General features: G+C 41.6%; 1 protein-coding gene across 1 annotated transcript; it reads left to right on the top strand.

Annotated features, from left to right (window-relative positions):
• Positions 1-3,138: 3,138 nt before the first annotated feature.
• On the top strand, positions 3,139-11,228 carry C8H5orf47 (chromosome 8 C5orf47 homolog). Its single transcript, XM_064458152.1, has 5 exons — positions 3,139-3,427; positions 5,069-5,157; positions 6,631-6,733; positions 9,278-9,327; positions 9,709-11,228. Exons 1-5 carry the CDS (start codon positions 3,139-3,141, stop codon positions 9,733-9,735), a joined length of 558 nt encoding a protein of 185 aa, XP_064314222.1. The 3' UTR covers positions 9,736-11,228.
• The last annotated feature ends 1,726 nt before the right edge of the window (positions 11,229-12,954 follow it).

Here is a 12,954-nt window from a genome sequence, read left to right as displayed (position 1 = left end):
TGAGATATGCAGGCTCATTGATATGAGATGCAGGTGTGTTAAAATGGCAGCCGGCCACTTTATCTCTCTGATGCACTGTGTTGTTGCTTACATAATTAACTGTGAGATCCACTGTAAATGATGAAATTTTACAAGTAAGCAAAACCTGAAGGCGTAATGCATTGCTTCAATTTACCAGAAGTGGTGAGTTTTGTTTTTATAATGATTCTGGTTATACTAATAAATGGTCCCCAGTGTATTCTGCAAAGTAACCACATTCTAATAAAATACCTCACTCCAGCGATGCTTATTAAGTATTCTGTGAAAATGAAGGAGAAATAGTAATTGTTTGTGCTGCTGCTGTGGGTATAATTAACAAGGTTTGACTGTAGCTGTTGTCAGAATTAGCATACTTTCCACATAAAAATACCTTTTAACAGTGTTGAGTTGTATTTCAGATGTATTCACAATTTGCAGTTGATCAAGATAATGTAATACTTAATAAGCAATCTGCCTTGCCTGAATTATATTGAGTCATGTGAGTACTTCGTTTAACTCCATTGCAAAGAATCCTTACAGAAAAACAAATCAACAACAGAAGGAGTTTCCTTTTTGCAGGGAATGACTAGGGAATGAGGGAATCACTAAATGTGCATGCAGCAGCGTTCCATTGGCTCCTTCCTTCTTTCTCCTTGGCACAAGATGTAGACCTGCTTCCACCAAAACCTAGCTTATTTTAAAACGATAGTCAAGGTTACTAGATGATGATGCATACCTGATGGAAGAAAACTGAAACAATAGAATTTGGGGAACAATGCAAGTTCTGAGCTGGAGAAGCTGACATTTGAATACAAAACAAATGGCACGACAAGGTGCAGACTGAAAGCTAGAATCTGGTCTATTTTTAACTAGACAGTTGAAGATGTGAAAAACTGAGATGTTTGTCCAAAGTGACATATACAGAGATAGTGGCTAGCTGATAGTCAATTCCCACATGTGGAAAGGATGATGATGAACAGCGTGCAGCTAAAATAGCTGAATTTTCCAGTTCTGCAGATTGCTTATAGATTTTAGGTGGCATTGATTTTTGTCAGTAGTAATAGATCCTAAGAGGGATCTGAGCTGGATTTGCATTTGGAATCAAAGCCTGGCAATGTGTTTTTGGGAAAAGTGAACAAAGTGTGCCATGCAAGGCATGTGTATTTGTATGAGCATATTCCGTAAATACAGACACTGAGAAAACCACTTATTTGGCACCCCTGGTGCCCTGACAGGGCCATAGGAAGGGAGCAGCCTGCCACTTGGCAAAGGGAACCTCCTGGTCAGGAAGATACAGCAGCAAGTGGTCATGCATGGTGCAGAGACAGTCATGGAATGAAAATGGGTGCTGTTTGGGTTTATGGACATGTGTTCAGGGTTATTTTGTGGTGTGCACTGAGCCTTACGTATTTCAGCAAAAGGAGTGCTTTCTTTGCCAGGGCTTTGTGATTAATGGACATGGCAAATTTTGCACCCCAGGATCAGTTTTTAATGAAGCTATTTGGTTGCCTCTCTCTGGGCTTAATACTCCCAAATTGAACTCGCTGGCTGCTACCTCACTAGGCCAATTTGTTAGCTCAGGTCTTTGCAGGGGAGGAGGGAGACCCTGGTGTTTGGCATGGGTTTTTTTGTTTTTGGAGATCACAGGTGATCTCAAGGCTACTGACTTGTGGTTGTGTCATATCTGTGACCTCCTTTTTAGCCTGTACACTTCGGAGCCTGAAGTGTGGATGCCCTTTTATCATTGGGAAATAACAAATTACTCTAGCAAACTGTCAGGCTGTACCAGTGGAAGTCGTTTTCCTCTTTTTCAACTGCACAGACAAAATGCCTTTTTCTAACAGTGTATAAAATAGCTGGAAATCCTGGAATACTTCGCAGAAGAGCGCTGTGGGTTTTTCCTTGCCCTGGACTCCCCGTCCTCACGTCAGGTCGCTGCAGGAGCAGGGACACAGGCTTGTTCCGTAGGTAAGGCTGCCACCTCGTGGGGTCCGTCTGCACAGCACCCTGCCCTGCCGAGGGGACAGGGCGACCGCCGCCCTGGAGACCCTGAGGCCTTTCAGCCTCCTCTGAAGGCTGGGGAAAGACGCCGGTTTGCTTCGTGGTCTTTTCAGATCCATTCGCAAGGGCGACAAATTGTCAGCACTATTCATGTTGCTGGTGCTGCTAAAACAAATTTTAAAAGTCTTTCTGTAGATTTTCTTTCCAATTCGTAATGCTTTCCCTCCTCTGAATAGCGAAGTGTGCTGAAACTCTGGGAAATAATATGGAGCAGTATTTCAGTGCCAAAGCAAAAATCAATGGGACTTGTGCTCTTAAGTGGTTTGAGAAATCCCTCTTGTTGCTTGCCACATCTCATAAACCCACTGCTGCAGTGGGGCACGTCTCTTTCGAGCACCTTCATGGGAAGGACTCCCGACTGCAATGGGTGTCCCCTTGCTGTCACACAATGCGCATGTATGCCTGCTGCTGCTTGAGGGACAAAATGACAACAGGTATTTAAACTAATGTTTCATAAATGTTGCTCACCAGGCAGCTGGAGCCACCCACACGTGCACTGGCAGGTAAGCTGTTTGGAGTACACCGCTATGAAAATTCATTATATCAATGCAGGAACTGCATCAAAGAGATGTCGCTTGTTTCTCATCTGTATATTGCAGCAGAGACGGACAAGTCATTGCTGCCTTCAGACTGGAGTCCTGTATATCACTTTATTGATAACTTGCCGAAATATATCAATATATGACTTCAGGTAGCATACTTTGTGCTAAACCCTAACTAATGCTCGTCAAAAGTGACCTTGTGGAGCAGGTTACAACTCTGTGTGACGGGGGGGAGGGTACAAGGCCTGCTACTATTCTGCACTAAGCTCACTGTTCCTTCCTGCTCAGAAAGCAGTTATTTCTGCCTTTTTCAACATCCAGCTGGGACACTGACACGGGACAATGGCAATCAGACAGGATGAGGCAGGACGGGTGCTCTGCGGGTCCCCTCACACCATGCCTGCCCTGAGGACGGGCCACTGGTGCCCTGTGCCCCGCAGTGCGGTGGCTGGGACACCTGCCCCCAAGCCCCCGTCTCTCCTCAGAGGGGCCTCACTGCTGTCCTGCCCCACCGCAGATGGAGCCTGGTGGCAGCAAGGGGAGGCCTCATGTGCAAGTCGTTTATGTCAACAGCTTCGGCTCACACCGCTGCGGCTCTGTCATCCGCTATGGCAGGGGCTGTCGACAGGCTGAGGCAGGCTGCGCCGGGCCCCTGCTTTCCCAGCCGAGCCCCACGGGGGAGGCTGGGGGGCTGAGGCCTGCCCCGGCGCCAGGAGACAAGGCCGGCCCTGGGCCGCCCGCTGCTGGCGGCAGGGTGCAGGTGGTGGGGAGCCGTGGCATGGCAAAGCCTGTCAGCTGCTGTCACGGTATGTGTCGTTGAGCCCTGGGGACCTCTGTGTGCCTGGATTTGGGAGAGCACACGGCTGAGCTCCTGCCATGTCCTCCTCTTCTGGTGGGAGACTGTTCCCTGTGGTGCATTGTTGATACTGTCCCGCCAGGGTCTTCCCTTGCAATCAGACTGTGCGTGCTGAGCGGTGAATGCAGTACAATTTGTTAATGTGCCCAGTACAGTTGGACTGGGTAGTTAGGCAGGAGGTGGAACACTGTGTTAAACTTAGATGAGTGAAAAAATTTATATTCTTGCCCCAAACTCTTACACTGTTGAGCTACAGTGTCTCCATCCCGTAAGGTGAGGGGGCTGCCTGCAGTGCCATCTTCCCCATCCCTTTCTGTGATATCAATAAGGCCAGAAATAAGCTATGTCCAACAGGGCTGCTCCATTACACACAGAACTTCTGGGTCCTTCCTGCCTCTTCTCAGGAGATTCCCACCTAACCAGTGTGCCACTGTGCTGCTGGCTCCCTCGTTGCTGTGACAGCCCGAAGATATTTCTTAACTGTCTTTCTGCGTGGCTCGGACCACAGAAAGTTGGGATGGGCATGGGTGTGGGTGTTTTTTTTTAAAAAAGGCAAGCAAAAACTATCAAGCAGTTTTCCACTCGTTGTGATCTGTTATGAAACATAGCTGTGCTGCACAAGATGAAATGGAGTGAAAATGGAGAACATGACCTGGCTTCTGGAGAAGAAGCTGGGGTGTGAGCTGGAAATGATGGGTGACACAGGGTGGTCTAACTTGTTGCTTTTGAGATGTTTTCATTTTCTTGTATTCTTTTTCCTCCAAAAAGCTGTTTTTCTAAAGATGACAAAGTGAAATGTTACACTAGTCTGTAATAAAAAGCACCAGTTCTGCTGGATTATTATCTAAGTGACGCCAGCCTGTGGCTTGGAGGCTGCCTGTGACTGTTGGTAATTCAAAGTCTTGCTCCTGCATTGTGGCTGCCTTGGGTATCTGGTGGTGGGGCTGTGGTGGCACAGAGGATGCTGGTTTGTCTGCAGCCCTGCTGTGGCAGGGGATGAGCCTGTGGCTGTGACCACATTCAGCATCCCCACATGGGTCACCCTTTTGCTTAGCTCATGCCATGCCATGCCATGCCTGTCCAGCAGCTCCTTGGAAAGCCACCGAACTCACCCCACTGGGAACTCACCTGAGTCCTTCCTCCTTGAAGCTACTAGTCTTGAGTCTACAAGATCAAACTGCCTTTGCTTCTGTTTTTTAGTGCCAGCAGAGGTGATGAGGTTTTTTTTTGGTTCCTTGCCTCAGTCTATGCACCATTTCCTCTTTGAACTCTGACAGATTTCTAGTAGATGCCATAGGAAGGGGAAAAAAGAGGGCATTAAAAGCTAGTTGTATTGCCCAGAAGCCTGTTGTCTTCATTTTTGGTTTCTGTACAGTTTTGAAAGTCGTTTTGTGGAGTTTGTGAGACACCCACATGCATCATGGTTATAATGGAGAAAATAAGCAAGATGATAGTCAGCACGATGTGAAGACTGATATCCTGTAACCTACTGGGACCAGAAATAAGTATCCCTCTGGAAGATGGGGAATCTAAGCTTCCTTAGGAATATATTTTAAATATTCAGAATATGCTTTCTAAACTCTCTTCCTAGGTCACCTTCGAAAGGATAAGGCTGACACCTTTGACTTTCCCTTCCCTTCAAGAAATGTTGATAAACCAATTAAACGAAAGAAGCAAAAGGTATAAAATATGAGAGCTGAATTAGCTGCCTTTTTATTTGAGAAAATTGCTTCCTGCTTGTTCTATATAGTCTATGTGAGAGCATGAGGGAGATTAAAAGATTGAATTGGTAGTCTGTTACTGAAAAACTTACTTACAGAAAAGAAAAATGGTTTATTTTCACTCTCTGGAGGCTTTAAAATTCTGGCTCTCATTCAGTAAAGCACTTAAGCATGTGCTCACCTTGAAAAATGAAAGCATGCTGTTGACTTTAAGCCCGTACTGAAATGCTTTGCTGGATTGGGGCCAAGGTGCCGCACACCTTACTGGGTGAAACCTGGCAGGGAAAAGCTCTGCAGCTCCTCTTCCTCTTCTGTTTTCAGCAAAGAAATCCCACAGGTTACAAATAAGCGAAGGACAGAATCAGAGGTATTAACATTATACCAGTAGCAATATGAAATTGTTTCTGTTTCACAAATGTGTTTCTGTTCTTGTTCAGTAGTTCAACAAATGCTTGAAATTTTAAAAGGTGCATTTATTAAAACAGTAACTCATTATGATATTTTGTAATGTGTGAAGTACAGCTAGACTATAATATAGTAATGTCACAAATACTTGATTTAAAACCAGCAAAATGCTACTGACTTCAGAGGAACAGCGACTAAAGTACAGTAATATTGCTTTTCTAGTATATTAAGTAGTCTTCAAAGGAATGAGGAATATGTATTATGTTTTACCAATAAATGTTCATGAGAAAGGATTTATCTTTAGATTTAAACTAGTTTCACGGATGGGGTCCAGCAAAAGTCATAATGTTAGCATGTTAACAGCCATTTATATTTGTTAGGCTGCCTCTCTGAATGCCTTTGTCAACAGTTCCAATTTAATATTTTCAATCCCAAGTTTGAAATGTGCCTGCTATAGACAGAGCTTTATGCCTCTAAAATAAAGGTCATCAACATCTATAAAACAGATTAATATGGATTTGATATGAAATAGGCAAGGCCATTGCTATTTTGAAATCTGAGCACAAGGTCTGAATTTTGCTGCTGTTGAGGGATTGCACAGGAAAATATTTGCTCCTGGAAAAATAAGCCGTCTTCCCCCCCCCCCCCCCCCCCGCCCCACCCTTTTGTATGACTTTGAAGCTTTGAAGAGAGTTTAATGGCTTTACACATGTTTTCATAAGCTCCTCTTATCTAGAAGGGCACTTCACAAGTCCTGGATAAACAAGAGTTCTAGGAAAGAAAGGAGGAGGATATCTCATGTAGAAAATTGTGGAGTAATTTATGGGTTTTGACCTTTTTAATAGAGGTGATTCTTCCAGTATATCCCACATCTATACCCTTCTTCCACATCTCCCCCTTCGCAATCCTCGGCAAAAAACCAGTTGGACTTCATAGTCATGCTGAAGAATTCAAAGTTGTGCCCTATAGATGTTTTAATGCGAACTTTTTATATGGTTCACTGAGAAAGTTCAATTTTATCTTTCAGTCCAAAGTCTGGCTTAAGGTCTGGAAAGTAATTTCAAAAATGCAAAAAGAAAATGAAAAGTTCAGAAGTCGACTCTTGACTTGCAGTCAGTTTAATGGAGGAGGTAGGCAATGGACTGATAATGTTTTATTTCACTAGAGAAAACAAGTTGTTAATGCAAGTGCTTTGAGTTAAGATCCCTAGGTTTAAGGCCCATTCAGCTGTTTGTTTTGGGTAGTAGGTATTACAGCTTACAGATTAAGGAGCTCACTGCATACTTTAGACACTTCTAGCCATATTTGAAAAACCCTTGTGTTTCATTGAGGGTCTTATATGTATTAATTTGGAGGAAGGATGGCAGAAGTGTTTGCTGCAGTCTAACATTAAAGACATGAACATAAAATATTTTGCAAGTTTTTCCGAACACGTGAAATATGTAATTAAACTCTTATTCACAGATGGGTCTAAGCCAGTACTTGTATGAATAATAATTTATTTTTTCACATAGGAAAATAGTGGTTGGTTTCATACGGACAATAAATAAATTAGATGCTCCCCAAAGTTAGCTGTAACGCAATTTAACATAACCATCAAACGTGTTCTCACACTGTGCCCTGAATACAGCTATTTTGTTACTGGAAATTGACTCAGGAATTAAAACTGGTGTTCTGAATTGAGACGACTTCAATTAGAGTCATTGTAGTTGCTGCACAATTTAAGATAATACAGCGTATGCTTCCAAATGTAATTGGAATCTCTGGCCTCACAGTCTGATGAGTTTTTAGGAAAAAGAATATACTAATCTGTGAAGAGTTACCAGGCAAATTAAAAAAATGGCATATTCACTGCAACGCCTCTGCTTAATTTACCGTTGCGTTGATAGTTTTCCACATGTAGGTATGTTAGGGCATATACCAAGATGTATGTCCATTGTTGCCAGTATCTTATTTTTGTAAAATGTTGTACGTTGCATACTGATTAGATTTCCACATGCATGACAAGAAAATACTCCCTTAAAGTTATTCTTCATGAGAACAAAAGAAGTGCAAGTCTCATTAAAAACAGAAATCTCTCTACCCCAGTGAATGCCCCCTGCAACCTACAGTGGATGTTACTGGAATGGTAGAAGAAATTCCACAATATGCTGCAACAACATATTCCACAATTATTCTGCAAATATTCTGCATTATGTGGAAAAGCACTTCTTTTGTTTGCTTTAAAACCAATTCCTGATTATGAGATGCTGGGTAATAATTATGTGCTATTTATGTTCTTTATACCAATCATGATTCCATTGGCCTCTGTCATATTTCCATTTAGTTCTCTCTCTCTCAAGCTGAGAGTTTCCAGTCTACTAAATCTCTCCTCATATGGAAGATGTTTCCTGGCTCTGATAATCCTTATTATCTTACCTTTGGCATCAATTAAAATGCTACCTACTTCTCTATATGGTGCATAGTTCATCCATATTGTTGCTCTCTTTTTTTGCGGTAATGAGAGTAATTATTTGCAACTGTAACACTATATCTGACTCATGTCTATAAATGAGCACCTGTGAAATATAAGAATGCCACAGGGTCAGGCATGGGTACCCTTCCTCCTGAACTCATCTGTTCCTGCTAGCCAGGAGGGGGTGTGTGTCTTTCACAGGACTTTTTCCTCTATAACACCTGTTGCAGAAGCCGTTGTAGCACTGTGCTTCTCTACCTAATCTAAAGGTTTTGATCTAGCAGCTTCCACGTACTTTCTCCTGCAGCTTAGGTCATTGCAGAAGTTTTTGTGCATAGCTATTAATGTATATGTAGAACTTAGCAGTCACTGAAGAAAAAAATAAGCTTTCCAGGGTTCTTGTTTGCTTACTTGTAAGAAAAAGGAAAACAAGAGACAAAGAAAAATCTTTAATATATGATTGCCTCCAAAATTTCAAGTTATTGTAAAAAAGCCAAGAATTCTGCTGGTACAAAAGATCTTCTAGGTGAATTTACCATCTCAACATAATGGCTGCTAACCTGCTTTTCTGTTATGGATATGCAATGTGCTGCTTTGTCAAGCCTGAATTTATGGACAGGGCTCATTCCCTTTTCAGTTACTCATTTCTTTTTATCATCTGGAGGATGAACATTATCTTTATATAGAATTTCCAGTGACTTAAAGAAAAAAAAACCAATCCCAAAACCCCAACCCAACCGACCCACCCAACCTCTGCCCCATCCCAACACTTACTCTATCCTTAATTGTAATTGTACATAATTTTTCAGGAGCTTTAACTGAGAATCTACTATTAAGCTCTATGTAGGTGAAAACTATCAATTCTAATATCTTCTTTCCAATTAGCAGATTTTGCACAACATCAAATCAAAGAGATAATTCTTTTATTCATCTGAATTTTTCATTAAACAAGCAGCAAATGGAATAACTGTAGCAGACGTTTAGATATGGATCAACAAATCTGAATAAACTGCGTTCATTTTAATCTTTTACTAGATTAATAAAGCTAAAAAAATTAATGCTGCATTTTATTGCCTCTATAAATAGTTTTTTTTGAGAGAACAAAAATCTACTTGCATTCTAATGCTACCTATTTAATCCTTGGAATGCTGCAATTGAGATTAGATTCAGTGTGACTGAAAATGATGATGATATGCCTCCACATAATATTCTCCCACAGGCAATGATATGAACCAAAGTTCACAGAGTGAGGCATCCTACCTGGACAGGGTATGTATGTAGTCCATTAATTACCAAGCAAGCTTAAATGCTAAAATAAATGAAATAATAATAGCAAAAAGATGCACTGATATTGTTTAGTGTTATTAACAAGTACTGGTTATATGATTAAGTATTACTGGCATTGGGCTGAAAAGTTTTTGAAGATTTCAGTCATGTTTGGGGAGCAGAATAGCTCTGTCCTCAGCAGGAAGGGCTGTGTGCATTGCCAAGGCTGGGAGGTGGAATTTGCCTTTTTATTGGACTAAATCCTTCTGTGATGGTCTAAAGTAAAATCTGAAGAATATGAACAGAATCTTTATTTGTCACACTTCATATCTGACTTTTTTATATTAAAGGGAATGCACCGCTTCTGTCATCTTTTTTCTCTAGGAGGAATCCATCTTTGGCTGGGTATAGCAAGAAAATAAAGGAAGATTCAACCCAAAAAGAAATATGAAAGTAGTGAAAATTTTTATTTTGATCTAGTTCTTACTGAAGCTGGTGGCAAGACTGCGAGTGATTTCAGTGAACACAGGTTCTCTGTGTTTTGTGCATGTGCTTCTGCTGTTTAAGAGGTTCGTTTTACAGTGGTTTAAATAGCTCTGTTGTAAGATATTTATTGCAAGTCATTAAGTCTAGTGTTTCACTTAGCTATTAGTTTTCAAAAGCTTTTTAATGAGTATAATATTGTGACAGTTTGCTTGCAAAAGAATAGAGATACACATTTAGCATTGACTCTGCCTTCGTATCTCTTTTTTCGTAGCTTGTCAGAATCATAAACAAACACAAATTCAGTAAGGCAGAACTCCACACAAGATATAAAGAAATGCTTTTTTTTCTTACTGATTTGAATAATTTTGACTTTACTGTATTAAAATAATACACAATTACCCTTCTGTTCATTCATCCATTGATATATGAATCTCAGCAAGTATTTTGCATATGAAACCAGGTGAATGTTTTCTGTCTTACTGTTCATTGTGAAGCACATTATGATATCATCATAATCAGAAGGTACTGTTTATCTAGCTGACTTCAGTAACACAATATAATTTTCTTCTGTTTTGCCGTTTCATACTTGAACTCTTGATCGACAAACCCTTTTAAACTAGCAAATTGTGTAAATGGAACATGAAGACTGTATAAAAATAGTATTTACATGGATTTCACCTCTGTAGATAAAATATTCACCTGTCACAATTAGACATCCTTGGTTTCAATAAAAGGATTGTTTTCTCATTGCATCATGTTTTAGTGTTTGCAGAGATAATGACTGGAATGTCAGAGTGTTGAGCTTTAGTAACATGCTACTGATTGTGTCATTAAGCAGCAAAGCATTTGGAAGGGTTTAATCTCTGTTTTCTTAATAAAACTGTAAGTATATAAATGGAATGTGCTTTTTTGATGACAGCTCTGGCATCAGGGTTCTTTTCTGATTTGTGGTTGAGTAATATTCTGATTTTACTTAAAATAGTTGACATTTCAGCTTGGAAAAGGAAGTGAGAAGGCAAAGTATTCTATCAAGATGTGATCATTTTTCTGGCAGAGCAAAAATGTCATAGTTCTTCGGTATTTTCAAAATACATGTTTGGAGTCACACTTTTTTCTTTTTTCTTTTTTTTTTTTTGTACTAAGGGAAACTATCTCCCTGTTCACACAGTTCTATCAATGAAACATTTGCATTAAGAGTATTTAGTTTATAATCCTGGATTGTAAATCATAGAGTTGTTGCTCTAATTTTTCTTTTCTTGTGAACTACAGCTGCAATTGGTACCTTTCCTGGCACAGACTTAAGGAGCCCTGGAAACAAAGCTTTTCTTACAGGTGCATAATTGCTACGTTTTCAGGATAGATGAGATGCACTAACCTAAATCTCTGAATGAAATTCAGCCAATTTATTAAGATTCTTTGGCTAAATATAGACCTTTGTCTGTGGGACTATGCTAAAGGAAGAAATTATAAAAGATAAAAATGGCGCTAGATCATCCCTATCCTTACACGTCTTACAATCTGAAAAGTCTGTACAGATTGATTTTCAGGAGCTGCCAGGGCTCTCTGGTAGTGTTTTACCTGCATGCTGCAGCCACTTCATATGGGTAAATGACCACAAGGGGCAAGGGAAGACTCAGACCCTATAAAAGAGACTTTATCTTTTCTTGGTACACATGTGGTGATGGAGGGATGGTAGCTTCCTCTTCGTGTGTTCAGGGACCAGTGAGGTGTGATAGTCTAGCCCCAGCATTGCCCAGCTTCAGTGGCTTTGCTAGATTTTGTGAGGACACAGAGTAGCCTGGACTTACGTGCTGTGCTGCTCCGTTTTCATCTAGGTGTGATTTGAGTGGGAGGGCCTATGCAGCATTGACTTTGCCATATGGCTTTATATTTGTTAACATCCTGCTAATCAAGAGGAAGAAAGAACTACTGCCTTCCTTATTAACCCCAGCAAATCTGTCTTCTTGCCTATTTGTCTTAGCCCTTGTCCAACACAGCTTCGCTTAACTTCCAGCTCACTCCCGAACGCAGTTCGTGTCCAGAGCGGGGACTGGTGAGCAGCAATGATTCTCAACCTGCAAGGTGTGTGAAACTGCAAGTAACGGCCAGAAGCCCCTTCCCCAGAAACTCTGTTGTGCTGATGATAGAGTTGTTTGGTTGGGATCTACTAATACAAAAGAAATTTCAGTTGGCAGTTCTTTGAAATGAATCTTACATTTCAAATCACTTTGGGCCAGAACAGCTAATGCAGTGGGGCAAAAAGATATATGCTGATTTAGGTTCAATTTCTAACTCTTTGGGTTATGAAATTTGGGTTATTAATGTAGGGACCAGATTTCAAAGGTACTGTTGTGAACAAGGATAGTCAGAGCAGTTAAGCTGCTGAAAAAAGCATCTGGAGAAAAACATAGCTCAAGATGAAGTCCCAGTTGTTGAAGAGGTGGCAGTCACTGACCGGCTCCTTCACCTAGATGTTCACAAGTCCATGGGGCTGGATGGGATCCACCCAAGGATACTGAGGGAGCTGGCAGAGGAGCTCACCAAGCCACTGTCCATCATTTATCAGCAGTCCTGGTCAACCAGGTCCCAGATGACTGGAAACTAGTGAATGTGACGCCCCTCTACAAGAAGGGTCAGAAGGAGGATCTGGGCAACTACAGGCCTGTCAGCCTGACCTCAGTGCCAGGAAAGGTCATGGAGCAGATCATCTTGAATACCATTACACAGCACATGCGGGACACCCAGGGGATCGGGCTCAGCCAGCATGGGTTTATGAAAGGGAGGTCCTGCCTCACTAACCTGGTCTCCTTCTATGATAAGGTGACCCACTTAGTGGATGAGGGGAAGGCTGTAGACATTGTCTACTTGGACTTAAGTAAGGCCTTTGACAATGTCTCCCACAGCATTCTCCTGGAGAAGCTGGCTGCTCACGGCTTGGACAAGTGCACTCTGCACTGGGTTAAAAACTGGCTGGACGGCCAAGCCCAGAGAGTTGTGGTGAATGGAGTCAAATCTGGTTGGCGGCCAGTCACGAGTGGTGTCCCCCAGGGCTCAGTGTTGGGGCCGGTCCTGTTTAATATCTTCACTGACGATCTGGATGAGGGGATTGAGTGCTCCCTCAGTAAGTTTGCAGATGACACCAAG

This window comes from Phalacrocorax carbo, chromosome 8 (assembly GCF_963921805.1).
Source record: "Phalacrocorax carbo chromosome 8, bPhaCar2.1, whole genome shotgun sequence".
Taxonomy (NCBI): domain Eukaryota; kingdom Metazoa; phylum Chordata; class Aves; order Suliformes; family Phalacrocoracidae; genus Phalacrocorax; species Phalacrocorax carbo.
Note: the sequence above shows the minus strand (reverse complement) of the source record. Positions and strands in the feature narration are given on the sequence as shown.